Source organism: Nyctereutes procyonoides, unplaced genomic scaffold, assembly GCF_905146905.1.
Source record: "Nyctereutes procyonoides isolate TBG_1078 unplaced genomic scaffold, NYPRO_anot_genome, whole genome shotgun sequence".
In the NCBI taxonomy this organism is placed as follows: Eukaryota; Metazoa; Chordata; class Mammalia; order Carnivora; family Canidae; genus Nyctereutes; species Nyctereutes procyonoides.
Genome location: NW_026575121.1, coordinates 4835808 through 4862839, shown reverse-complemented (window position 1 = coordinate 4862839; position 27032 = coordinate 4835808). Strand labels below are relative to the sequence as shown.

Genomic DNA, 27032 nt, shown 5'->3' with positions numbered 1-27032 from the left:
ATTGACCAAGAATAATTACTGTCCTCTATTTGGAATCTATCCTCAGAGTGTTTTCTTACTATGTATCTATACCTCTTTGTTCTTAGAAAATTAGGAGTGTCATATATATTTATCTACTTTATTTTTTTAGCATTTAATTTGTACTTGCGTATGTTTTTGTTCCTCAACTAAGATGGTAAGATCAATAACAAAGGTCCTATTTGATACTACTGTGAGTCTCACAGAGCATCAAATATGATGTCTTCTCTTCAGTAGATGTTTACTAAAATACTGATTTGATGTGTCCTCCATTGCAGCACATCTAGATGTGAATGGTGTCACGGTCCCAAGTTTGGTGAAGGTTTTCAAGTCATCCGATCCTATGATGTTTCTGGAGCAACGCACCTTCCTGTTTTGTTTCATGTCTGTTCTTCTTCCTGCTACAGAAAAGTGAAAGAAAGCAGTTTTTTTTCAGAGAATATTCCTAGTGGAATAATAGTCTAAATTATGAGTTGATAAGTCATGTGATCATTTAGGAGTCCCGCTTTAAAAGCCATTAAAGTTTACGGACATAGTAATTCATTTCTTTGAGAGTATAGGTTCTATTTTCTGTAACTCTTCTTTGTAATCCCAGCCAGTTCGGGAAAAAGTTTGTGACTGTTTAGGAATTGTTGCAGAATAATTACTTAAGAAGGAATAGTTAAAGGTCTTTGGATTTCAGCAAAGATCTAGAAAATTTCATTCAGAGCATGTTTACCAGAAAATGAGAAATGACGGAAAACTTTGCAGAAAAGGGATTATCTTACAACTGGCATTTTCGTGCACCCATTCCAAGTAGTAAGCTAGCTTTTTAAAGTCATCAGTGGGGTTTGTGCCACATATGGACTCGAAGTCAAGTATCTAAGTCCTCTTGGTGAATTTTGGTGGAAATCTGTCCAGTGCCAACCATTGTTGACTGTTTAAGGGAATAAAAGACCCATTCCAGCCCTGTATTTAGTTGTTTGAATTCACCACACAGGCTCTTAGGAAATTGGTGCAATCTCTGGTCAGTTATCCTGACCTTCATCTCACAAAGCCTGATTCCATAGACCGGTGCCAGGATTCAACAGCCTTTGATGATAGTCTGGCAAGAAAATAAAGTAAAACTTACAAAATTACATTGCAGAGCAACGTATGAATACAGTAGAACTTGAGACTTGAAGAATTAGTGCTTCATAAGAGGAAGGTAAAAGCATTTTGATATTCAAATGACTAAATTTTAGAATGGCATAGAATTGTTTCATATTTGGCATGTTTTTTATGTGCACTTAAATCCAAAATATCATTACTAATGATGAAACTTGATGAAATCAGGGAATCCCTGAGTGGCTCAGCGGTTTGGCGCCTGCCTTTGGCCCAGGGCGTGATTCTGGAGTCCCGGGATCGAGTCCCACGTCGGGCTCCCGGCATGGAGCCTGCTTCTCCCTCTGCCTGTGTCTCTGCCTCTCTTTGTCTCTCTACGTCTATCATGGATAAATAAATAAATCTTTAAAAAAAAAAAAAAGAAACTTGATGAAATCAAATGAAATTTATACAGGAGTATTATCTTTAGAGAATATCAGAAAATACACATTATGTCAGGTGTATGTGTGTGTTTCATTCAGTAGATAAGCCAGGAAAAATATTTTTTTCTGACTATTGATTTCAATAAATTGGGATACTCATGTGCTTCTCCTTGAAATTCAGTTTGATTTTAAGCAGAAATAAGAAAATGTTGCTTGAGAAGTATACACCATATTCACCAGCAAAAGAATGAAATTATTTATATAGAAGTAATTACCATATCACACACGTAATCAGAAGGGGGTATTTTTAGCATAATAACAAATACATGTATTAAAATTTAATATATCCATAATTATAAAACAAGATAAAAAATAAAATTAAAATCTAGTGGCATACAGCTTATTAATACTCACCTTTGACCCTGAAATATTTCTTGGAAGAATAAGTACACTTATTTTTTAATTGAAAAAATGTTGATTTTTGCTTTGAGTAACAGGATAATATATTGAGATAGGGAATAAATAAATTGAGATAGGGAAGAAAGAACAGGTTTCAGAGGAAATTGCAATATCTTAGAGATGCTGCAGAAAAATAAATACACCTAGACATTCGGACAAATATGATATACATTTAGAGCCCAGTCTCATTGTTTCCTCATGGTTAGTGTAATCTCGAATCTAAGTGATCCAAGATATACTTATTACATAAACATTTGAAAATAAAATGAAACCTAAGACAAAAAGTTCTCCTTGTTATGCCACCCAGTGAAAATCAAAGATAACCTGTACATGTGTATATGTGAACGTTTACATATAGCTTTAAAAAAAGAGATTATTTATTTTAGAGAGAGCAAGAGCACGAGCAGGGAGGAGGGTCAGAAGGGGAGGGAGAGAGTCCTCAAGCAGACTCCTGCCTGAGCTTGTAGATTGACCACAGCTGGATGCCAGGACCCTGAGATCATGACCTGAGCAGAAATCAAGCCTGTCACTTCATCGCTGAGCCACCCAGGGGCCCTATATTACTCTTTTCTAAAAATGGGATTATTTGCCTCACACCACACACAGTAATTAATTTCTAGATTCCTCAAAGGTCTAAATTGAAAATATAAAAAATATTAAAAATTTTATTAAAAAAATAGAATCAGGGGAATCCCTGGGTGGCTCAGCGGTTTAGCGCCCTCCTTTGGCCCAGGGTGTGATCCTGGAATCCCCAGATGGAGTCCCACCTCAGGCTCCCTGCATGGAGCCTGCTTCTCCCTCTGCCTGTGTCTCTCTCTCTCTCTCTCTCTCTGTGTGTCTCAAATAAATAAATAAATAAATAAATTAGAATCAGAAAGCTCTTTTAAAGCAGGAAATGTAGGGACACCTGGGTGGCTCAGCGGTTGAATGTCTGCCTCCCGCTCAGCGCGTGATCCGGGGGTCCTGCGATCAAGTCCCACATCGGGCTCCCCATGGGAAGCTTCTCCCTCTGCCTGTGTGTGTGTCTCTCTCTCTCTGTGTCCCTCATGAATAAATAAATAAATAAAATCTTTAAGTAAATAGATAGATGATAGATGATAGAAGATAGATAAAGCAGGAAATGCAGCCCAAAAGAAAGGATGAACGGATTGACTATGTAAAAATTTTTTAAATCCCCGTACATCCAAGATCATCATAGACAAGGTCAAAAAACAAGCAACACACAGGAAAACGTCTGGAACACATGACTGACAAACAAGAAAATCTTGATTGTAAACGACAGAAACCCTCTTGAAGGAAGTGTATTCGTATCCGTTTTGGCCTGTGTCTTCAGGCGCAGCCAGTTCAGGAACTCCCAACTGTCATGAAGGCATTATCCAACTATCTGTCACCTCTCCTTGAGCAACGCTTTTAAGTTTGCCTCATTTCCAGGTAGCAAGGATGGCCAGGGACGACTCCCAAGTTCAGGTACTGGAATGTCAGGAACCTTCGAGAAAGTGCACTGTCTGCACCAACCATGACACTAAAACAGATTAGGGATGATTTTCATTGGCTCAGCTTGGTTCACAGGTCAGGTTCACATATGAACAAAGCTCTATAGCTTCATGGAGGGAATAGTCTGATTGGCCAGGACTGAGCCGCATGCCAATCTCTGGAACTGGGAAAGGTGGCATTAGCTCTTCCCAAAACACATGAACTCTTCCAAGGAAGAGTTCTGGAATTGAAAATTGAGGGAAGGGGGATGTCTGGGTGGCTCAGCGGTTGAGCGCCTGCCTTCGGCCCAGGGTGTGATCCTGGAGTCCTGGGATCGAGTCCCACATTGGGCTTCCTGCAGGGAGCCTGCTTCTCCCTCTGTCTGTGTCTCTGTCTCTGTCTCTCTCTCTCTGTCTCTCATGAATAAATAAAATCTTTAAAAAAAGAAAAAAGAAAATTGAAGGAAGGAAGAATGTTCTGGGATAAATGTTAAAATCTAGAACTATCGGAGACCTCCACAATTCCTAACACCCAGTAAGCTGTTACAAATAACAATAACATGGGTTCCTGGGTGGCTCGTTCTGTTAAGCATCTGGCCTTGGTTCAGGTCATGATTCCAGGGCCCTGGTTTGGAGCCTGCAACAGGCTCCCTGCTCAGCGGAAGGTCTGCTTCTTCCTTTCCCTCTGCTCCTTCCCCAGGGTGATGGGCATGTGCACTCACTCTCTATCTTAAAAAAAAAAAAATAATAAGAAAAAGGTGAACTAAATCTTTAAATAACAAAATTAAATTATACATGTATTTTCATCATAATTATTATAGAAGCTATTGCTCAAGAATACTTGTATCTGTGTGCAAAACAATTTTTCTGTCTTTCTTGCCTCGATCACATATTGCAAACATTTTTCTAGGTTATTTATATCCAATATTGATAAGTCATCATGGATGTGACCTAACTTGCTCATTTAAAATTCTCTTGCTGAATAAACTATCCTCAGTGTTTATCGTAACAATAGATTTAATAACTTTAACAAAAACTCTTCAAGCTAAATCTCTGCCAAAATCTAGATTTGTTTTTATTTTATTTTAATAAAAATTTCTGGCATTAAGATCGCTAGATAGACATTGTGCAGGGATTTAAAGTTTTTTATTCTTTCTTTCTTTCTTTCTTTCTTTCTTTCTTTCTTTCTTTATTCATGAGAGAGAGAGAGAGAGAGAGAGAGAGAGGCAGAGACACAGGCAGAGGGAGAAGCAGGCTCCATGCGGGGAGCCCGACGTGGGACTCGATCCTGGGTCTCCAGGATCACACCCTGGGCCAAAGGCAGGCGCTAACCCGTTGAGCCACCCAGGGATCCCTAAAGCTTTTTATTCTTAAGATAAAATTGTTACCCTCATATCTGTTCAGCTTTTCCCCAGCAGCGTGTGAGATGCCCTGTTCCCAAACCCACAACATCATTGATTTCAGGTAACTAATTAACTATATACATTGCCAATTAGATAGAAAATGCATATGATTAAGTTACTTCCTTTTATTACTAACAAAGTTGATATGAGTCCATGTTAAATAGTCATACTTCTATCATCTTTTGTGATTTTTCTCTTTACATCTTTTTCTGATGTTTCTATTCATATGTCCCTCTTGTTGGTTTGTAATGCTTTATGTATGCTGAGAACGTTAGGCTCCCGCCATGTATGATGAAAGGTTTTTTCCTCCATTAACCCCCTGCCTTTTATTTTTATTCCAAGTGGGGAGTTTTTTGACATTAAGATTTTAAATTTTAGGTTATAAAATCATCATGGATGAACCTGGAGGGTGTTATGTTAAGGAGGATGTTAAGCGAAATGAGCCAAACACCAAATGAAAAATATTGAAAATGAAAAATCTCCCACATATGTGGAGTCTAAAAAGGTCAAAGTCATAGAAGCAGGGAGGCAAGCAGTGGGGCTGGGGTTAAGGGAAAATGAGCAGATGTGGGTCCTAATCAATCTATTCCCTTATGTTTTCGTCTCTTACTGCTAAACTTAGCAAGTCCACATTTCTCCCCAAATTACATAAATATCCACCTGTAGTTCACTTATTTTACTTTTTTTTAAAAAAAAGATTTTTACTTATTCATTCATGAGAGATACAGAGAGAGGGAGGCAGAGATACAGGCAGAGCAGCCTGACGTGGGACTCGATCCTGGGACCCCAGGATCACGCCCTGGGCTGAAGGCAGGCGCTCAGCTGCTGAACCACCCAGGCATCCTCACTTATTTTACATTTTAATCCTGATTCATCTCAAAATTACTTTCGTATGGGACGTGAGGTGCTGGTCCAAATTTCTAGAATGCTAGGAAGTTGTATCCCATTCATTACCTACTGAAGCTTCATCCGACCAACTTGAAATGCCATCTTTATGATGCACTAAATTCTAAGATAATTAGGCCTATTTTTTTAGCTTTCTACTCTATTCCATTAACTTGTCTATGTGATGCCAACACCACAGTTTTAATTATTTTAATTGAAACCACATCTTAATATATCTCAAAGAAAAAGTCCCCACTCATTGCTAGTTTTTTCAATACTTTTTTGAAGATTTATTGATTTACTTGAGAGAGAGCGAGAGAGCAAGAGAGAGAGAGAATCCCAAGCAGACTCCTTGAGCTGAGTGTGGAGCCCCAAGCGAGGATCAATCCCACAACCCTGAGATCAGGACCTGAACCAAAACCGAAAGACAAACACTCCACCCACTGAGCCACCCAGGTGCCCCTGTTCAATACTTTTTATTCTTATATGTTTATTTTCTACAGTATTTATTAAAACCTTTAGTTGTTTTGTAAGCTGTTTTGAATTTTTGTTAGAAATCGAAGAAGACTGATACCTACACAATACAGAGTCTCCACATCCAGGAACACATACCGTATGACCTCACTGATGTAATAATGATAATAATAATGATAATAATGACAATAATAATAATTCAGCCTTTGGGGGATTTTCTTCTATAAGACATACATTGTTTATGACAAAATGCTGGCGTCTCATCTGGAGCAGCGATCATGAATATTATCACTTATGCACTTATTCAAAAAGCAGAATTTTTAAGCTCAAAGGTTTGATCAATGCAGCTCCAAGGAATACTCTGCCTCGCTCAGAAAAACTGGATGTCAGCTCTGGTTGCTCTCTGCCCCGTCCTCTTGGCCACCGTCAGGACTCAGTGCGAAACCTGCACGCTTAGTTGGCTGTGGCACAAGGTAGGTGTCGGGGATGGGCCGGCAGGGCCTCCTAAGTCCCCTGTTCCTGGGAATTGTCATTTCCTGCTTGGAACCTAAGGAGGGAGAAGTATGTAACATGCCCTGGGGAGCTCAGAAGTCACTTACTGGTGTCACCGTTCAAGCATCCCCTTAACTAAGTGTAGACGAAGTGCTTTGCTTTCCCATACCTGAATTCATACCCCTGGGCCTGTACCCTGGATTATTGTCTCCCATAAACTGCCCCTCCAGCAACACACCACATGTGACAATTTGAAGAGATTCCATGGTGTCACCATCTGCCAGAGACACAGGGGGTGGAAATGGGGGAGTACCGACCCCCAACCAAGGCAGCCCAGAGCACTCTCCAGCCCCGGGCTGGCACAGCTGCAGGGAGCAGGCCAGGGGCACCACTCCACTTCCTGCAGGTTCCAGGGTCGGCCCCAGGCCCCAGAGTTGGTTGCTCAGGAAGCCCAAGGAGTGTCCTGTTTCAAAGCGGTGACTGGGCGCTCTGCTGAGCCAACTCCATCCCTCTCAAACCCCCAGCCTCAGGGTCCTAACTTCCAATAAGGTGGAGGAGAGCAGAGATGGAGGCCATGCCCGAGGTTCACAGGAATGACTGACAAGGTACCTGGGGCAGGACTTGGCATTGAGCAGGTGCTCGGAAAAAGGTAGCTCTTATTTTTAATGTCAGGGTGTGTATCTTGCCAGACTCAACCCAATTCTCTCTTCTCCTCTACCCTGATGGCTGCCTCCAAGGGCATTATGATTTCTTTTTATATTGATTTTAAACACATACATCTCCAATTTCTCCTGTTTTTCAATGATCAACAGAAGGACATTTCCTTTTTTTTTAAAATTTAAATTTTTATTTATTTATGATAGTCACACACACAGAGAGAGAGAGAGGCAGAGACACAGGCAGAGGGAGAAGCAGGCTCCATGCACCGGGAGCCCGACGTGGGATTTGATCCGGGGTCTCCAGGATCGCGCCCTGGGCCAAAGGCAGGCGCTAAACCGCTGCACCACCCAGGGATCCCAAGAAGGACATTTCCAATTGAGTGAATGTCAATTGAAGATCTCTGATTTTATTATTATTATTATTTGTTGTTTTCATTACATTTAAGGGACAAGGAGGAAGGAGAGATTGATGGCAAAAAATTGAACCTGTTTTCCATTTTCCCCACGTTGTGCTTAGTTAAGCACTTCTAGTCTTTAAATAGGATTCCTTTGGCTAGCAAACAATGCAAATGTTCCAAATGCAATTAATCTCAGAAACCGGTAACTGCACAAATCAAAAATGCCAAGCCATTTTGATGATCTAGCCACTCTTTTCTGACACGTCAGGAATTGCTATTTTTCACCAATAAGAAGTGCTGTATGTTTGATCAGAAAATGGTACTTGGAGGACATGTGTGTGGGAGGCCAAAGGGCCCTTCTGGGGAGACGTGAAGATTCTGTGTCTTGTAGTGGAAGAAAGAAAATAAATAATAATCACATCAACTTTATTTGAATAAAACTTTCAAAAAAGTGTTCCCTGGAGATCATTTTTTTTTCCATTGAGTTCAATTCACCAGGGATTAATTGAGCACCAACTAGATGCTAGGAGCCATGAAATATAGGCTCTCCGCATAAAGTATAATGTGGAATGTTCCAAGACAGAGGTATGCCCAGCATGGCAGGAGCGCAGTGAAGTAGCACAGAGCCGATCATGGAGATTCAGGGAAAAGTTCCTGAGGGCCTATTTGTCAAGCCAAATGGACTGGGTTGATGTAAAGTTTACAGCAGAGGATTTGGGGAGACAAGGCCTAAGGTCAGAGAAATAAACAGGGTGGGCCATAAGGCTCTCATGCGACGTGCTAAGAAGTATCATTAGCTGCTAAAGAGTCACTGAAGATTTTAATAGAAGAATAACATGATCAATTGTGCATTTTAAATAGATTGGAAAATTCAGAGAAGGTGCTGAGGTTTCCAACCAGGCATGAGAGTGGTAGCAGGGAGGGACATTTTGCAAAATATTTAGAATGTAAAATTAGCAGAACGGATGTTGGGCATGAAGAAGAAAAGGAATCTCTGGAATGATTCCCTTAATTATTTCACCAGAGGAAGAAGTTTGAAAAAAAAAAACTTAACTTCACTCAATTCTCCAAGCTGATAACTATGTCATAGAAAAAAATAGTTATATAGAACTGATATGATATTTTAAAACTGCATATTGGTTTTGAATTCATATTCTGTCAAAGTGGAGTTGAGGCTACCTTATGCACTTGCCCCTTCTTGAAAATCCAGATCTGCCAAATAGAACAAGGGTGATTATTCCCTTTATACATGGATTCTTTGTTTTACAAAACAAATCTTCATATGACACCTTTAAATGGTCAGCTATAAATATAAATATGATTTAATGTTCTGCTCCTCAGAAATATACCTATTTTATAAAACAGACATGTACATACTTTTGAGTTGATTTGTGGGGTTTTCCCCCAAGAAATTTTTGTTGTTGTTGTTGTTATATTTTTTTAGAGTAAGCGGTAGGTCAATATTTTCTTGGATGAATTTGTTTATTTATTTATTTATTTATTTATTCATCCATTCATTTATTCATTCATTCATTCAATTAAATATTTATTGAGGTCTTATTGTATGCCAGTCACTGTCCTAGACACTTCAACCATAGCAGTGAATGAAACAGACAAAAGTTCCTGTCCTCATGGAATTTGCATCCTGATAAATTGTCCCTTTTTTCTTTCTTTCTTTTTTTTCCCCCTTTTTTCTTTTTAAAAAATAGGGTATGTTATTTTCCCTATCGCTGGTTTTAAAGGCATTTTCTAGGATGGTGCCTGGCACATGGCAGAGACTTTCTATATACTTATTCAATTGGATAAATACTCCACAGAATTGGAGAAAGTGACTCTAATAATATATTGCACTTCACAATTTTGAATATTCTGATCTATTGTCAGAATATTCTTTATTTTAAAAAGAATTCAGGTATTTCCTCACACTCTTTAAGTGATTTATCAGGAGAAGAAGACTCTATGATTTGAATACTCCTAATTTGCTCACTTAATCTCTCATCAAATAGTGCACTGTCTTGGCATCACTTCAGACTCTACATACCATTCATTGTAAAGCAGATTACATTGCCTAAATATTTTATAATTTGCAAAGCACGTTCATATCCCAAAGGAAAGGAGAAATTTTTAAAGCCATCATTTTTTCTTAGTGTTACACGTGTGTACGGAAAGTGGATTACACACCACATTTCCTTTTTCTTTTTTCTCCTTTGGAATCGAATCCTGATCTTTGACTTGGCACAATTGCTTCACAATATAAAAATACTGTGCTTCCCAGGCTCCCTTGCAGCTAGATCCAACCACTAAGATATGGCGATAAAATGTAAGTGAAAGCATTGGTAGGATACCAGGAAGGCTGGTTAAAAAGAACAGATTGATTTGAGAGAAGACCCTTTTTGCCCTTTGATCCCTCCCTTTTCCTGCTACCTGGAATGCAGACAGGATGGCTGGAGTTCCAGTGGCCATTTTGGGCCAGGAAGTGATGTTGAAAATAGAAAGTAGGGGCCTACGTCCTTTGTGACATTATAAGCCACCATGTCAAATTTGTATGCCCACTTTAAAAATGAAGAGAATTCAATTTCTATCTTGCTTTAGGCACCAACTGCCAATATTTTGGATATTTCTGTTATCTCCAACCAAACGTAATCTTAACAAATACAGCTTGTAATGCACTCCAATCAACTACATCAGGAAAAAGTCAAATACTCCCTTTACTAGAGTAATGTGTTTTTAGCTCATTTCTTTTTCCTTTCAAGCTGTCTTAACTTCCTTTTTTAAAAAGATTAATATTTTTGGGGGAGAGGCAAAAGAAGAGGGAGGGAGAGTCTTAAGCAGACTTCATATTGAACTCAGAGACCTCAGTACCCGGAGATCACGACCTGAGCCAAAATCAAGAGTTCGACACCCAACCAAGTGCACCACCCAGGCGCCCCTCTTAACTCTCTCTCTCTTTTTTAAAAGATTTTATTTATTTATTCATGAGAGACAGAGAGAAACAGAGACACAGAGACACAGAGACACAGGCAGAGGGAGAAGCAGGCTCCATGTAGGGACTCGATCCCAGGTCTCCAGGATCACACCCTGGGCTGAAGGCCACGCTAAAGTGATGAGATCCCCAGGCTGCCCTTAACTCTCTTTTAAACCTGATTTCATTTAGGTTTATATGTTAGGCTGGGGGCCAGGGCAAGCCAACTGATTTGCCCATGATCCCTTGGGGGCTGGTGGGGTGGGGAGTCAGCTTCTCTCACCTCATCCAACGCTGGTCTATATGACCTACTGGCAAGGAAGAAAGCAACCACTTCTGGTCAATTGTTTTCCTCCTCATACCTCTGTATACCTCTGAAAAGGAAGGGGAAAAAAAGTCTTCTGAACCAGCAAACCAAGAAAGCCTAGGGACAGACGTAAGCACGCAAGGTCTGCTTTGCTATCGGGTGCCCAACATCTACCAGGACAGATTCATCATAGTCCCTGCTCCCCACAGACATTACTAGGCAACCCTTAGCTCTCACCTGCTCGGCCCAGTTCTGCCTCTGAGTCTTTGTCAGAATAATTCCCCAACTCAGCTTCTCTTTGTTGACATGTTAGCATCTTATGCATGTATTTGATATCACCTCATCTAAGGTTGCTAAGCTGTTGTTTGCTGCTGGTTAGCAGCTGTTATGCGACACTAAGATGGGACTCCTGCTGTTTCTGTTTTTAAATGCTTAAAGTTAAATAAATAAATAAATAAATAAATAAATAAATAAAGTAAAATGATAAGTTTCCAAATCCAGGTCATATATAGAACATTCCACAAGGGTTGAGTTACATCTACTTTTTGTCTCTAGGACCCTGTGGTCTCTGCTGCCCGCTGGAGGTGAGGTTCCCCATTGAAACATGGAAAGAAAACATGGCCCTGGTGCCCAGGAAGCTCAAGACTAAAGAGTCAAAATGAGGGGATGGTTTTACCCAGAGCTGCAAATTCCTTGAGGAAAAAAACCACCACCTGATTGTTTCATGAACTGCTTGTTGATAGACTTAGCCAGGACGGTAATTCAGGATGGCCAGCTTTGCCACTACCAACCCGAGAAACGCAGAATCTCTTCTAAAACAGAACCGGTTTCATACTCACATGAAAGAAAGGCTTGATCATTTTGCAAGGTCCACACCACGGGGCTGCGAAGTCAACTACTACAAGTTTATCCCCGGCACCGTTCAAGGCTTCCTGAAAAGCATACTAAAAGAAAAAGAAAAGCACAGGTTAAATTTCCTAAAGTCCTGATCGAACTTGATAGAATGTGACACAAAGAATGATTCAAACGTACTGCTTTGTAAACATTTAATAAACTAAAATGAACCAAATAAACTGCTAAAAAAAAAAAAAAAAAGAACCCTCCCTCTTCCTGGTGAGTTGGGGTCTCTCCAAGAAAGCCACAGAATTGCCCCAGATGCCGTCAGCTGGGAGCATCCACCAAGGCCAGAGGCCCAATTCCCCATCACGACAGACAGTGCCAGTGACAAAGACTGTGTCCTTTTCTCCCAATCCCTTTTGGAAAGGGTCTCCCATCCACTAAGCGATGGGAGAGCAAGCTGGGGGAGGGTGGCCAGAGGGTGAGCGGCACAGTTGATCGGGGGCCGGTCCCCCACTGTGGGCTTCAGGCCTTAGCCAACACTATTCTCACTTGTTTAGGAGCTTCCAGTGTGACTGTCACACCCGACTGGATGCTTTGCTGCCGTGGTGATACTGCTCTTATGACCCCAAAGGGTAGCAAGGACTCCTGGCACCTACCAGAGACTTCATGCAGAGGCAGGAAAGAACCTGTCCTTGGAAGAGATTATGAAAGACTGAGGAAAATGAGGCTCAAGGTACTCGGGTGCTGTCCCCTGCTGCCTCCACCCTTCGCCTGCCAGGTCCCTGATGCTCAGAGAAGCAGCCCCAGCAGCTTCACCATCAGGCCGCACAAGGCCCCCAGGCCTGGCTTGAACCCAGGGCCCTGGAATTCCCTAACCCTTTTGAGAGGATTTCTACCCCAGCTGCTCCTGAAAACTGGAAAGGACATTTCCTGACCCCTGGAGCATGAGAAGAATTGGGGTCAGAGTCCTCCAAGTGTCACGTCAGGTTTGAAACGTCTGGCCCTCCTCAACATTTCCACGTCCACTTCACTTGCTGAATTTGTGGGACCACTAGGAAAATCTGAACCAGTTCCATGTTCAGTATGTTTCAGATACAGAAAGCTGATGTTTAGAAATTCTGCAGAGGCCAGGGATATGCCCAGAATAGGATTTTGACTAGATTTCTCTTAAGTTGGTACTTTATGGGGGGAAATGGCCATATTCCTCAGGAACTCAGCCAAACCACTTATAATTTTTTAAAGCTCGGTGAGAATAATGGGCTTACTTAGAATGGTAGAAATAATAGCTTGATTTTCCTCCTTTGCTTTTGCTCTAGCTCAATTTCCCCTAGTTTATGGGTTGTATAAATTTTTGTACTAAAAAGAGATGCACATGAATTGCATTTTTTGATTCCCGGGTCACTCCTGCTTCTGTCATACACTTTTAGTTTGAAAAGTGAGGCCCTAAAAAAGTAAGAATTACCCAAGCAATTTACAGTAATGCAAAATTTGGCTCAACGACCAGATCGATAGTCTACCTAAGGCCTGGGACAGATACAGAGACAGTTACAAAAAGTCATTATCTAATTGGGAAATATCTGCTCGAACACCAGATTTCCAGTTGACCTTAACTAAGGATTCTCTTGGCCCAGAAAGCATGATCATAGACAGTTCTTAAAACAGCATCTGGACAAGGGCATTTCTTTGTAACATCACACATCATATATCATCCTATCACTTTCCAATTTCATTTCACTTCATTTTCATTTCCCTTTCTATTTGGAGATATGCCCAAAAAGAGACCCCAAATCATTTACAGTATTCCGTTTGGCAAAGCTCAAGGAGCCCTCAGATGTCCCTGTATTTGGACTCCAACTGCATTCATTCCGTTAGGATACTACAGGGTGTTTGTTATCCTGGCTATTAGATCCAGCTCCTTGCCCGCCCCTCTTTGACGGAGCAAGTGGAATTGCAGCTGCTCCTACGTCTCAGTGGACACAGTGGATAGTATTTCCTGTGTAAAGACAAATCCTTTTAAAAGAAGCGGGAAAATAATATTATGTTATGAAGGTATCAGGGATGCCATTACGCACCCCTCAGCCTGATGGTCGGTCTAGATCTTGCTCAGTTTGGCAGGACCCCTGCCCAAGCACAGGACAGAGGCTTCCCCGATGCTCCTTTTGGGTCTACAGGTATCCTGGGAAGTTGTGGGGAGGTGTCGGCACAGGGCAGTTGGACAGAAGCAAGCCTGCGGCACTGCTAGGGTCGCCCTGTTAGTCTGTCAGCTGGCAAGGAGCCCGCTTCCTCCTGCGTGCAGCTCGGAGATGGAGGGGATGGTGGTCTCCACACAGGTAAAGCCTGGGTGGGCGGCGATGAAGGCCCCATTTAAGGTGGCTTTTGGGTGCATGCGAGGGACCCAGCACCTACTGATAGTAGGCCTATCAGTCTACTCCTTGGGACCTTCCTCTTACCCCCTTGACAGTGTCTCCTCCCCATCCTGGCCACTCTCTCTTGCTCAGGGCCTAGGTCACTGGGTCCCTATCCTAGAACCACTAGAGCTCTCTATTCTCTATTCTCTGTGAGTTCCTTTCACACACCATCTTTACCGTCTTCCCAAACGGCTCTAGTCCTTTACTTTCATAAGAGAACTTGATTTCCTTATCTAAACCACAGCCCACAGCTCCCAGCCAAAGCATCTGGATTCCCTTTCCTCGGGGGCCCAGAAAGTTCCATCTTCAAAGCTCTTTGAAAACCTTCAAATAGACCCATATCCTAGCTCTACAACAGTGTCTGCTGACAAAGGGTGGTGAGCCCACACTAAACACTCAATTCCAGGAACAGGGTGCTCACCAGAATGTTCCCTCAACAGAACACTAAGTCGGCACAGAAGTAGCCCATAAAAATAATACGTGCGGTTTTCTTATGTTTTCCTACCCCCTTTTTATGACAATATGTCTGAATAAATCAAGATCTCCAATTTACATAACTTTGAGACATCTTAAGAGATCTATTTCAAGAGCTGAATGGGAAGTGGATGAGCCAAAGCTCTCTTCCTAAAGTGTTTTTTAGGTTTGCTCGAGCACACGGCACCGTCAATGCCTGAAATGTCTATGCTGTGATGTTGCAACAATTTTTATCTGGAAAACTTCTTATTTCTTCATCTTTTATGATGCTTCAGGATCTCCAGGCACACCATTGTGTGCCTGTTATCCGTTATTCTGTTTCTCACATCACTCAATAGCGTCTATTCATCGCTTGATTTTACAGGTGAGGAAACTGAAAGCATGAGGTTTTAAAGGGATGGATTTAAAAATGGTATCATTTTGGGTTTATAAACATAAACATGTTGAGGGCTCCTGAGACAAGAAGCCAATTTGTTTTCTGGAAAATCTGCACCTCCTACCTGGGTACATTTCACACACCCAGCAACACCATTGAGGATTATCCTTTGACATATTTAATCAGTTGATAGAGGAAAACAGAACCTTATTATGGTTTATCTCAATGGGTTTTATTTGAAATTCTCCACTTCCTTTTCTTTTCTTTTTTAAGATTATTTATTTATTCATGAGAGACACACAGAGAGAGGCAGAGACATAAGGAGAGGGGAGCCCAATGCAGGACTTGATCCCAGGGCCCTGCATCACGATCTGAGCCAAAGGCAGCCGCTCAAGCACGGAGCCACCCAGGCATCTCCCACACACAAGTTCCCCATTTTCTAATAGTTTAATTTTGTCATCCTTCTGAATTGCGTGGGGCGCAAATGTGACAGAAACCCTAAGCGCGTGGGGGGCAATGCTTTCCTATTCTACCAGGAGGCAGCCTTAGCTATTTCATTTCTAAAAGGAAAGGAACGATCTAGAAAAAGGGGAAGCTAAAAGTAACCCACGTTTCCACGGCTCATTCCAGAAGTAGGAACAGATTGTTGACGCCGAGCAACAAGGAGGAAGCTTGCTGTGCCCCCCTTCTCCACAGCCCAAGTCAGCGCAGGCATCAGCGGCGCCAGGGCAGCTGCGGGCACCGACGCACCGAAACCAGGTGGAGCCCAGCTCTGCCTTTCCTCCTTTTCTTATAGAAACTCACCACTGGCCATGATCACATGATGGTGTCTCTGCTGCTGAAAATTGGATGGAACTTCAGGAGCACGTGCTTGTCAAACATGCAACCCTCCCCCTCCAGCCCAACCTGTGCTCCAGTGTAGGGAAGTGGGTCACACGGAGGCACTCCGTGGCTTTCACACTGCATCAGAGGGTTGTGGCAAACAGGATGATGGGTGTTGCAAGGGGCAGAGACCACAAACCGTCTGCCACCACCTCCAGTCACCACACGGAAGCTCATGGTTGCCTCCCTCTCTCAACCCTTTCCTGGCAAAGAGCATCTGACACTTTGCAAGAGGGCAGCTGCTTTCTGGAAAGAGGGCAGCTCTAACTAAAAGGTGTGATCAGGCAAGAGAAAGAAAAAAAAAAAAAACACCCAACTCTCAGATCACCGGCTCTTTTAGGGTACATCTGCATTCCCAAGGGTGATGGGTCCCAAATGTGAGCCCTTGCTTTTGATTCAGCTCTGAGTGAGCAAAAAGGAATTGAGAAGCAGCAAGACAGAAGCGACGCCCCGCCCCCCCCCCCCCCCCCCAGCAGCCTTTCTGCTTTGGTTGGCCTGTGTTAAGAGCAGATTCTGCTCAGACCACTATGAGGCGCATCCTCCAAAAAGCTGCATCTTCCAGAAGATGATGTAAAGATGGCTCTGGGGGAGCAGGCCTGATGTTCAGAGGAAAGGTCTATTCATTTCCTATCACTGCTGTAAATAATTACGGCAGATCCATGGCTTAACACAAAACACCTGTATTATCTTCATGTTCTGGAGCTCCAAAGTCCAAAATGGGTTTTACTGGGTTGATGTCAAGTGTCAGCAAAGGTGTGTTCTTTCTGGAGGCTCTAGGGATGAGTCCATTTTCCTGCCTTTTCCAGCTTCTAGAAGCTGCCTACGTTCCTTGGCTCATGGTCCCACTCCTCCATCTTCGAAGCCAGCCCTTGTGGCAGGCCTAGTGATCCTCACACTGCCATCTCTCTGGTGCTTCCTCTTCTCTGTCCTCCTCCTGAGGACCCTTGTGATGGCCACAGGCCATCTGGGTAATCCCGGACAACCTCCTCGAGATCAGCTGATTAGCAACCTTAATTCCCTCTGAAATCTTAATGGTCCCATTGCCAGGGAACATCACATAGTCACAGGTTCCAGGAATTAGAATGGAGACATCTTTGCGGGGATGGGGGGGTGGACAATTAATCTGCCTGCCACAAGAGGGATCACCAAAGAGTTTGCTTTTGTATCTCTATATTCTCATAGCAACCATGGAGGTGGAATGTTTCCAAGAAACTTTAAGATTTTTTTTTTTAAGATTTAAGATTTTTTTTTAATTTACTCATGAGAGACACAGAGAGAGAGGCAGAGACATAGGCAGAGGGAGAAGCAGGCTCCATGCAGGGAGCCCATTGCGGGACTCGGTCCCGGGTCTCCAGGATCACGCCCTGACCTGAAGGCGGCACTAAACCGCTGAGCCACCCGGGCTGCCTGAAACTTTAAGAATTTAAGTACTTTGCACTTTTTCCAAAGATATTCTCCTAGTAAGAGACAGAGCTGGAACATGACCCAGATCTGTTTTGAAAGCCTGTGCTCAGCCTCCCCACTCTACGCTCCTACCCAGGACGCAACCTGGCCCCTCTCCTGAATCCCTACAACACATGGAGCCTGAAGATTCTTCAGCAGGAGCCTCAGAGAAAATTCATCTTCCTTTAGGAATTTCAAAAAATACTAGTCATAAATAATAAAGAGTCAAGACAACTGGCTTCTACTTCATATGGCATTGCAGCCACTGCATACCTGGGCAAGGTGCCAAAACTTGCAGGTTCTCGGGATCCTCAACCTTAAAGCCAAGGATCTGGATGTCCAAGTCCACGGATTTATGATGTCTAAGACACCTTCCAGCTCTAAAATTCTAAAACCCAGTAATCACACTGGTGAAACCACTTTGCTGCAGGGCAGGTCCACCCAATGCATGGCTGAGCCATCCCAGGTGCCCCTTGTTATTGTCACGTGCTCAACAGTAACGTATTCCAGGCATCCAAACCTATCAGCTACTTTTAGCATTTTTTTCCCGGGAGCCCTGGCCTCCTGCTCCAAGTTGGACAGTCTCCCGCCCGTGCTTGTTGAACACGTTTTCTCCCATCATTTTTGTCCCCTGCCATGTCAGGACTTCTCGTCTGCCAGTCTCCTGTGCTAGATCTTCTCTTTTCCAGACCCCCTTCTTCCTCTTTCTTTTTTTTTTTAATTTTTATTTATTTATGATAGTCACACAGAGAGAGAGAGAGAGAGGCAGAGACATAGGCAGACTTCTTCCTCTTTCTTGATGTATCCCTTTGTTTTGATGGACCACACACTCTGGTAGTTTCCTAGGGAAGTATAAAAGGAAGGCAATGCATGTGAAGGCTTGGAAAATGCCTTTCTTCTCACCTCAATGTGTGTAGCTTATAAATTCAGGGTGGAAGAGCACTGCGGCTCAGCGAGGCTCCTTGTCTGCTAAATCTGGATGGCAATCGGATGTGGTGACTCGTGAGCCTTTGTAGATTGCTGGGTTTTTTTATTATTATTATTATTATTATTATTTTGGTCTCTCTCTCCAGAAGTTTTTGGAACCTTTATCTCTCGTGTCGTGCAGCTACATAATGATGAGCCTTGCTGTGAGTCTTTCTTGGGTTGTTGCGCTGGGCAGTCCGTGAGCGCTGTCACCTGGAACTCGGCCCTCCAGTTCCCAGAGCTTATCTCGTCGCATCGCTTTGTCTCGTTTCACTACTTCCTCCTCCTCTTTTTTTCTCTTCTGTATGAAAGTCTTGGTAGTTCATATTGAACATTCTAGATGGATCTATCTCTTTTATTTTTCACATCACCCACTGCTATAACTTCACTTCTGTTTTATGTGCGATTTCTTCCATATGATCTCGTAGCCTTTTAATTTTTTGGAAAAGTATCATTCTTAACCTCAAAGAAATGTTTCTTCCTTTGCTTACTTTTACAGGCTCTCATTCCTGTTTTGGATTCAGTGTCTTCTCTTAATTCATTGGGGATGTTAGGTTTTTTTTTTTTTTTTAACTTTCTATTATGAAGTAATTCTAGAATTGGCAGGAAGTTGCAAGGATAGTACAGGGAGGTGCCAAGTGCCTCTTACTCCTTTGCCCAGTATCCCCCGATGGTTACATCTTACATTCTTGAAATATTATATCAAAATCAAGGAACTGACATTGGTTCAAAGTGTTCGTATAATTCTCTGTCATTCGATCCCATAAAATACATCACCACTAAGATCCCCCTTGTGCTGCCCCTTTATAATCTCATCCTTTCTCCTTCACCACAGAACATTAACTTTTTAAAGTTATTTTTTCCTATTTTCAGCATAATGTTTCCTCAATGTCCTTTCTCTCCCTCTCTCTCTTTCTTTCTCTCATCCCTTTCATTTTGGAAGCTATTCAAAAATGTCTGATGATGTTGCCTATTGACTCGTAGTTGAGCATGAAGCTTAGCTGTGGTTGGTTAGGGGCCTCATCTCAGGGAGATCATAGGCAAGTTTGCTTTTTCATTGGAGGATCCTCCAGTGTCAGCATCTGGGATCTTTTCTCTAGGCTCATTTGAAGGGTCCAGCGAAGAATCCTCTGATCTTCACCCTAGGGTTGGGGAGGACTGTAAGCCTGGCTGCCAACTTCCTGAAAGCAGAGTGTGGGGAGGGAGTGAAGAGCCTACTATTCCAAGGGCAGATTTTCACTTAATTCCCCTGTCTTCAGTTTGTACTCCTGTCTCTCCCCACTCTCCTTCACTGTGGTTCTCCTGAGTTTCTTAAGTTCAATTTCTTTAAAGAATAAGCCTCCAGTCTCTCAGTCCAGCAAGAAGGCAGTTGCCTAAACTTCACAAAGATAGGGAAGGGTGTCTTAACCGCTCCCGACAGATTTCTAGGAAATTCCAGGTTCTCAGCCTTTTGCCGCATGGCACCTCACAGTTGTTCAGAACCTTTCTGTGGGTCTGAAAATAAAACCCTAACTTGCCACCATCTCCCTCTCGAGAGGGAGCTCACGTAACCAACATTAGTTACAAATCCTCTAGCACCCCAAATTTTGTTGAAGTCTCTTTCATTTGATGCTGTTTCTTATCCAATTCACTTTGTCCTCTTGGACTTTTGTATTTTCTTATTTCCTCTCCAGTCATTTTAATAAGATCCTAGGGGGGAAAGGAGCATGTTGTTCATCTGCCATGCTTATGCAGCATTCAATAACTGCTGTTTAGAACAACATTTGAAAAATATGATGAAAGCTGAATGTGTGTTCTAGTGAATTTTAAATATAGAAGTAACACGGTAGTATATTTCAGAAAAGTATCGCACACACACAAAAAGTTAAGATTACTTCCACTACTCAAAATTAATTTCTTTACCCCTTATTTGTCTTTAAAACTTTGTTAGGTGATACATCGCTCTATCTCCCAGGTACATTCACCCTTATTTCCTACTACTGCAATACCAGGGTTGTGAAGTTTGACAGCATAGGTGAGGGAAGGCTAAAGTCGAAATGAGCTCTAGACAGTATGTAACTTTTGCCTCTAGAGTTAATCACCTCTAACAAATGACATGGACCCACAGAGCTCTTTCTCTTGGTTCTTGGCAGATGACCTGAATGAATGATGCTTTTGTCTGGTCTTCTCATCTTTGTCGTCTAGAATCCAGACTGCTTCTGAGTGACCATTGCCCAAGTGGATGCGAAACAGGGCAAGAGAGAGCTGGGTACAGGAGAAGTTGGTTTTGAAATATCTGAGTAGGGTCTCCTGAAGGTTGGGAACCTGAAACAAGGGTGTAAGCAAGAGAGAGAGACCTTGCCAAGAAGAAAGAATTTAGCAAGAATGAGACCAAAGAGAAAAGTGGAAAAAACAAACAAACAAACAAACAAACAGAAAAGTGGACAGTAATGGAAACAAAGACAATGGAGAATGTATGAGAAGAGAACGAAAGCAATACGAAAGAGAGACATGAACCCAACCTAACACAAAGAAAGCTAGCACCGTTAACCAGTAAGTATTGGTCTGAACAGAATTGAAGTTAGCCCATTCATTCGCTCAACAAATATGCAATAAATCTATGAAACAGCTACCACGTACAAGCCTGGGTAGGAAGGAATAAAATAGGCCAACAAACATTTTTTTAAAAAGAGAGAAAAGGAAATATCAGATGGTAAGAATTAAAATAAATGTAGTTGAGTGACAAAGTCTCCAGGTGGTGGTTGTTTAATTCCAAATTTGAATGACAAAAGGGAAGGAACCAGACTGCAGAGATCAAGGCAAATGATTAGCAAAATGCAAACTGAAAGCATAATGAGCTATCCTATCACTTTAATACCTATCAGACTGGCAAAAATTCAAAAGTTAGGCGATGCCAAATATTGGCAAGGACGTAGAGCAACAGGAATTCTTATTCACGGCTGAAGGGAGGACAAATTGGTGCAACCAGTTTGAAAGTAATTTTGTGTTACCTGGAAAGTAGTGACATGCTTATATCCTTGAAACGACTATTCCACACAGAGGTATGTGCCACAGAGAAACTTTTACATGTATATTAGGAGTTGTGTCTGAGAATGTTCGTAGTTTTGTTGTAACAGCAAAAGGTGGGATAGGCTCATTGTCCACCAATGGTAGGCTATAAAATCGATAATTGCACCTTGATATTTTAGTGCAATAAAATACGATATAGCAGCGAAAAGGCATGCATTACACCCTCATTCAACATCATGATGAACCTCAGGAACATAGAACAGAGTGGGAAAAAAAGCAAGTGGCAGAAATACTATGATCTCATTAACATGCAATCTAAGCCCTGTTTAGAGATACAGACCAACCAACCATAAAGATAAGCAAGAGGATGCTTGATACAAAATTCAGGCTAGCATTTATCTCAGAGTGGGTTGGGATCAGGGAGGAGCTCACAAGTTTGACAGTTAAATGACTGATGATTGGTGGGTACATGAATATAAGGTATGTTGTTTTTCTTTAAACGTGATATGTATCTTATAAATATTGCATGTATTCATCACAAATTGCTTTTAGCTAAAAAACAAAACACAAAAATTGGGGCGATACTGTAGGCAGAGGAAACAATGAACACCAAGGCTAGATTTTTCTACAGGATGTGAGAGAGGAGGCCGGTGTGGCTGAAGCTCAGCCAATGGAAATGAGGTAGAGAAAGATGAGGTCAGAGGACTGAATATATGGGGTGACTGATGATAAGAATAAGGGCCAAGATAGTGAGGGATTCAATAATGTTGAAGAATTGCTGGAGTGAGACTAACAGAAATATTAGTGTTTTCCAGAGAAATGCAGACAACAGGATATAAAAGAAATTTATTGTGAAGAAGTGGTTCGCGTGACTATGAGAGCTGAGAAGTCCCAGGGCCTGCCATCTGCCAGCTGGAGACCCAAGAAAACCAGTGGTATAATTCAGCCCAAGTCAGAAGACCTGAGAACCAGGGGCCCTTGATGTAAATTCTAGTTCAAGGGCAAGAGGAGATGAGATGAGATGTCCCAGTTGAAACAGCAAGGCAGAGAAGAAAGGGGGTTGTGAGTTCTTCCTTCCCCCATATTTTTGTTCACTTCAAGCCCTCAACCCATTGAATAATGCCCACCCACCACAGGAGGCCCATCTACTTTACTGAGTCAACCAATTCAAATGCTAATCTTTTCTGGAAACACCCTCACAGACACCCCCCCCCCCAAAAAAAAATCATGTTTAACCAGACAGCTGGGGATCCCTTGATCCAGTCACACATAAAATTAAGCATCACAGGGATCCCTGGGTGGCGCAGCGGTTTGGCGCCTGCCTTTGGCCCAGGGCGCGATCCTGGAGACCCGGGATCGAATCCCACATCGGGCTCCCGGTGCATGGAGCCTGCTTCTCCCTCTGCCTGTGTCTCTGCCTCTCTCTCTCTCTCTGTGACTATCATAAATTAAAAAAAAAAATTAAGCATCACAGTGGAGTAAATGGTCTGGGGGTCAAGGGATGATGCTCAGACAACAGGAGGCTTTGAAGTTAAGATTTCAGAGGTGAGGGGCGCCTGGGTGGCACGGTCAGTTGGGTGACCGACTCTTGGTTTCGGCTCAGGTCTTGATTTTGGGATCATGCGATGGAGCCTTGCGTCTGGTTCTGTGTTCACTTTGGAGTCTGCCTGGGATTCTCCTTACCTCTCTCTGCCCCTCCCTCCCACCCTGCGTGCACATTGTCTCTCTCTCTCTCAAATAAATAAATCAATCTTAAAAAATATATTGTGGAGGTGACACTTTTATCAGTGATGACGATGTCATAGGATCTTAAGAATGAGTAGTCCAAAGGGTTGAGAAAGTAGAAGGCAGGGTGGGGGTGGGTCAGCCCCTGGGGTGTGGGACCGGGACTAATCTGACAAGCCACTTACCAGGCAGCCGTAAGGACCATCGCGGGGTCACCTGTCCTGCCACCTCCAAACCAGCTACCCCTTGAGATCCAACTTTTTGTCCTAATCTTCAGTTTCTGTGGGAAGGGGGAAGTTTGGTTAATGAATGGACCAAAGGGGGAGCATGCCTGGGCTCTGGGTGGCAGCAGAGTTCCAGGGGGCCGACACACTGGCCCCAAGAGGGCAGAAGGCCAGTCAGTGGGCCACACGGTATCTTCCCACAGCCCCTCCAATCTTCAAGGAGCTTACCAAGCTCAAAAGTGGTGAGTATGTTGAATTCTTCTTTGAAAATGGGGAAGAAAAAAAAAAAAGAAAATGGGGAAGAAGTCGAACCCCATGTCTGAATTTAACGCAGCATGCATAGGTGGGGCAATCTGCAAGAGAGAAGAGCGTGAGAACTAAGGCCCAGAAACAGTCAGAAATCACAGGAAGGACTTGACAGGCTGCCAGTCTTGCAGTGAGGAGCCTGTCCAGAGTTGCCACACCTGTGACAGGCAGTGGGGCACCAGCCACCACCTCTCGTTTGTGCAAGGAGGGCACTGGGTCTCGGAGACGTTAGCTATTTGCCCAAGATTATTCACTTGCTAACATGCTAGAGGCAGGATTTGAACCCAGGCCCACTGGACTCTGCACCTGTGTTCCTTACCACCATCCAGCAGCTGGAGAGAGGAAGTACATCCACTGGGTTCTGAGGGCTGAGTGGGGGCCCTCCAGGGAGGAGGGGAGAAGGGAAGACGAAGGGAAATGGTAGCAGGCTGAGGAGCGCACGGGGCGAGCAGAGCCAGGAGATGAGCCACCGCACTGTGCGCAGGCTTCGGCGGAGGCCACGCCAGCTGACCAGGTCCCCAGGGCCACACACTTGCTCACCTCCAAGCAAGGGAGCTGTTTCCTCCCTCCAGAATTACTTCTCCTCAGTCTTCACCTCAAAGCTTTTTCTTACTCTTCAAAATTTATTCCAGGGGCCATTATATCAATATTCATTTTCTGATTTTCCTTACTGACTTCTGATTATGTAAGACTATGCCCTTATTTATTTATTTATTTATTTTTTGAAACTACCCACCAAAATGCTTGGGGGTAAAGGGGCACCATTCCTGCCATTATTCACAGAAGTCTCAGAATCACATACCTACATATGCCCAGAGGAGTGCTGGTGAGATGCCCACACTGGGGAGAAGCTAGGCCGAGGCAAATGGATATGCTCTGCACTGTGTTCGCAACTTCCGTAATTCTTGAAGCTATTGCAAAATCACAAAGGTGTTTACTGTTAGAGCTAAGAAGCAGGAAGAGAAAGCCAAGAAAGAGAAAGAGGAAAAGGAGGGGGAAGGGGTGGGAGAGAGGGGGGAGCATCTCCTGCTCCGCACCCCTGCAGGCTCTCTTACAAGGACATTGCACTCCTGAGACCTTCACCTTCCATGCTGCTGTTGTCATGGGGTCTCCGACCTGATATGGAGCCTTCAAAACTCTCTTTATCTCCACTAAGCAATGTAGGTGCAGGAAACTAGAGACCCAGATTTCTTCCAGAAACAAAACAAAACAAAAGGTGGAGGAGTTATGCCCCAGGAGCCCTCCCTTCCCAGGTGGTCCAAGGGCACATGGTCCCCCCTCCGCCCATGGCCATACCGGTGGTTTCCCTTCCTTTCATCCCTGCATTGCTGTTAACCCATTGGATGGCTTCTCTGCTTCCAGAAAAATAAGACTGTCTGTCCTGCCACCCAGCACCACGGAGACCATCCCCGAAGCTGGTTTTCCTGCTACTAGGTCGGTTTCCCGAGTCCCACTCACCAGTTCCTCCTTTAACCTCCCGTGGCTGAGAATTGCAAAATCCAGAGTGGATTAAATCATCCGCGGGCTCTCTTCCAGCCCTGCCATCTGCGGTTCTGCGGCTCTTGAGAAATCAGACCTGAATACCCCCAAAGGGGCCTGGCCTTCCTAGGAGATCTAAGAACCTTCTCGGCCTAGGCTGGGTTGCCAGCGCCCTCTCGTGAGCAGATCTGACCCACCACAGAGCCAGGAAATGACGTCGTCAGGAAATTGCAAAATCAAAATAGCAACGAGGCAAACACCTAAATATTAAGGGTTGACCTTGATCGGGGCCTTGGATGCCGACCTGCAGGCCGCACGAGGCTTGCCCCCTCCGCCCTTGCAGCACCCCCATGGAGGGAGCCGAGCTACTTCTGCCATTTTAGAGATGCCTTGTCCAAGGCCGCCCAGCTCCCACCCCAGCCCTGAACTCAGGCAGCGGGATTCCAAGCTGTCTTCAGAACTCACCACCACCGTGTCCCATCAGAGGAAAATGTCTTTAAGACGTTGTCAGAAGTGGAAAACTACTTTCAGGATCCCCTAGCCAGCATCTCCCCCCGCGCCGCCCACTCTAGAGGTGGGTCCGCAGAAGGGTGGTAAGGTTATGGGGCAGGTTGGTGGGGGTGCAGAGACCCAGGGGTCCAAGATCAAACAAGTTTGACCAATACCAAGTTGAAGAACATTTATGGTGACGCAGCCCCATGCCTTCATTACGCTCGGGTGAAAGAAAGAATGAGATAGAATAATGAGAAAGAACGTGATCGAATGTGTCACGTATACCCCCAACTCTTTAGTTTCTCTTTAGTTCCTCTACGTCAGAGCATATCGGGCCAGGTGGCTCTTTGCTGTGGGACCTTTCTTGTGGGTGGCAGGACGATTAGCCCCATCCCTCGCCTCTGCCCACTAGATGCCAGGAGCACCCCTGCCCTCTCCCCACATTGTGACCACCAAAAATGGCTCCAGACATTGCCAAATGTGAGTGGCAAAAACGCACCTGGTGACCCCCTTGTTTTAGGCCATAGAGTTCTTGTCTTCATGGAGCGACTCAAAGGACTAATGTTGCAGGGAACTCACTTCTGGAAACACCGTTCTAGCTCATTGATGCTTGGCTTGTAGGCGAGGAAATGAAGACCCAGGGAGGTGAGGTGACTTGCTCATGTCAGTTAGGTCACGGGGGTGATGCCTGTAAGAGCCGTTTCCACAGGGGCTTCGGGCCTATCCTAGCACCTCCTGGGTGACTCTGACAATGGGGGCTAAGGGCGGGATCCAGAGGCAGGTCCGTGAAGCCCTTACCTTGGTCACCGCCGCTGTTTCACAGATACTCAAATCCTCTAGCCGTGTGTTTTCCTCCTATTGATGCAGCTCGTGGACCCGGGGACTCAGACACTCGTCAAAAGAAAGACCAGCTCATGACTGACCCCGCCGTCAAGGTCATACTGCAATGAATTTCTCTTTTCCGACCAAAAGCACTGGGAGGCTAAGTTCAGAAAGAATCCCTTTTCCTTAAGAATTCCCCTGAAGTCCCCCTTCCTCATGGGCTCCCCAGCAATGGTAGTATTGAGGGCCAAAGGTAACATCCTGTGTCTCTTTTTCCCCGAGGAACCTTTGGAATGGGGACAGGTTCCATCTACTGAGGCTGATGTGATGTGGAATCAGGGTCAGGTGCGTAGATAATAGGGCGTCCGATGGAGTCTTAGAGAGCAAATGCTGTGCTTTCTAGACTGCTCCTCAAGCAGAGGCCAAATTCTGAGGTCAGGAGGACCCAGAGGAGGGGGAGTTTGGATGAGCTATAAACTTAGTACCTACCCTTCCTCTCCATGGGCTAGCGTATAGATCATTCCAGAAGCAGGGACACTCTTTATGCCTTTC

The 27032-nt window shown here is 43.9% G+C and overlaps 1 protein-coding gene and 1 long non-coding RNA gene across 5 annotated transcripts in view; one reads left to right on the top strand and one right to left on the bottom strand.

Moving 5' to 3' along the window:
* The window catches only part of LRRC63 (leucine rich repeat containing 63), a 36515-nt gene extending 35473 nt beyond the window's left edge, over positions 1–1042 (top strand). Inside the window, exon 9 of the mRNA XM_055336155.1 lies at positions 297–1042. Coding sequence (XP_055192130.1) covers positions 297–483 — 187 coding nt within the window. The 3' untranslated portion in view covers positions 484–1042. The remainder of the gene's footprint in view (positions 1–296) is intronic.
* LOC129516633 (uncharacterized) lies at positions 285–25338 on the bottom strand. Of its 4 annotated transcripts, none has more exons than XR_008665810.1 (8): positions 25146–25338; positions 24490–24598; positions 23610–23734; positions 23343–23437; positions 11874–11978; positions 11011–11101; positions 1040–1504; positions 286–416 (listed from the first exon to the last, which is right to left on the bottom strand). It is a non-coding gene; the product is annotated as an uncharacterized LOC129516633 (long non-coding RNA). The 4 variants fall into 4 exon arrangements; XR_008665808.1 differs by having other exon boundaries at positions 349–419; XR_008665809.1 differs by lacking the exon at positions 1040–1504 and having other exon boundaries at positions 285–419.
* Between the last annotated feature and the right edge of the window lie 1694 nt (positions 25339–27032).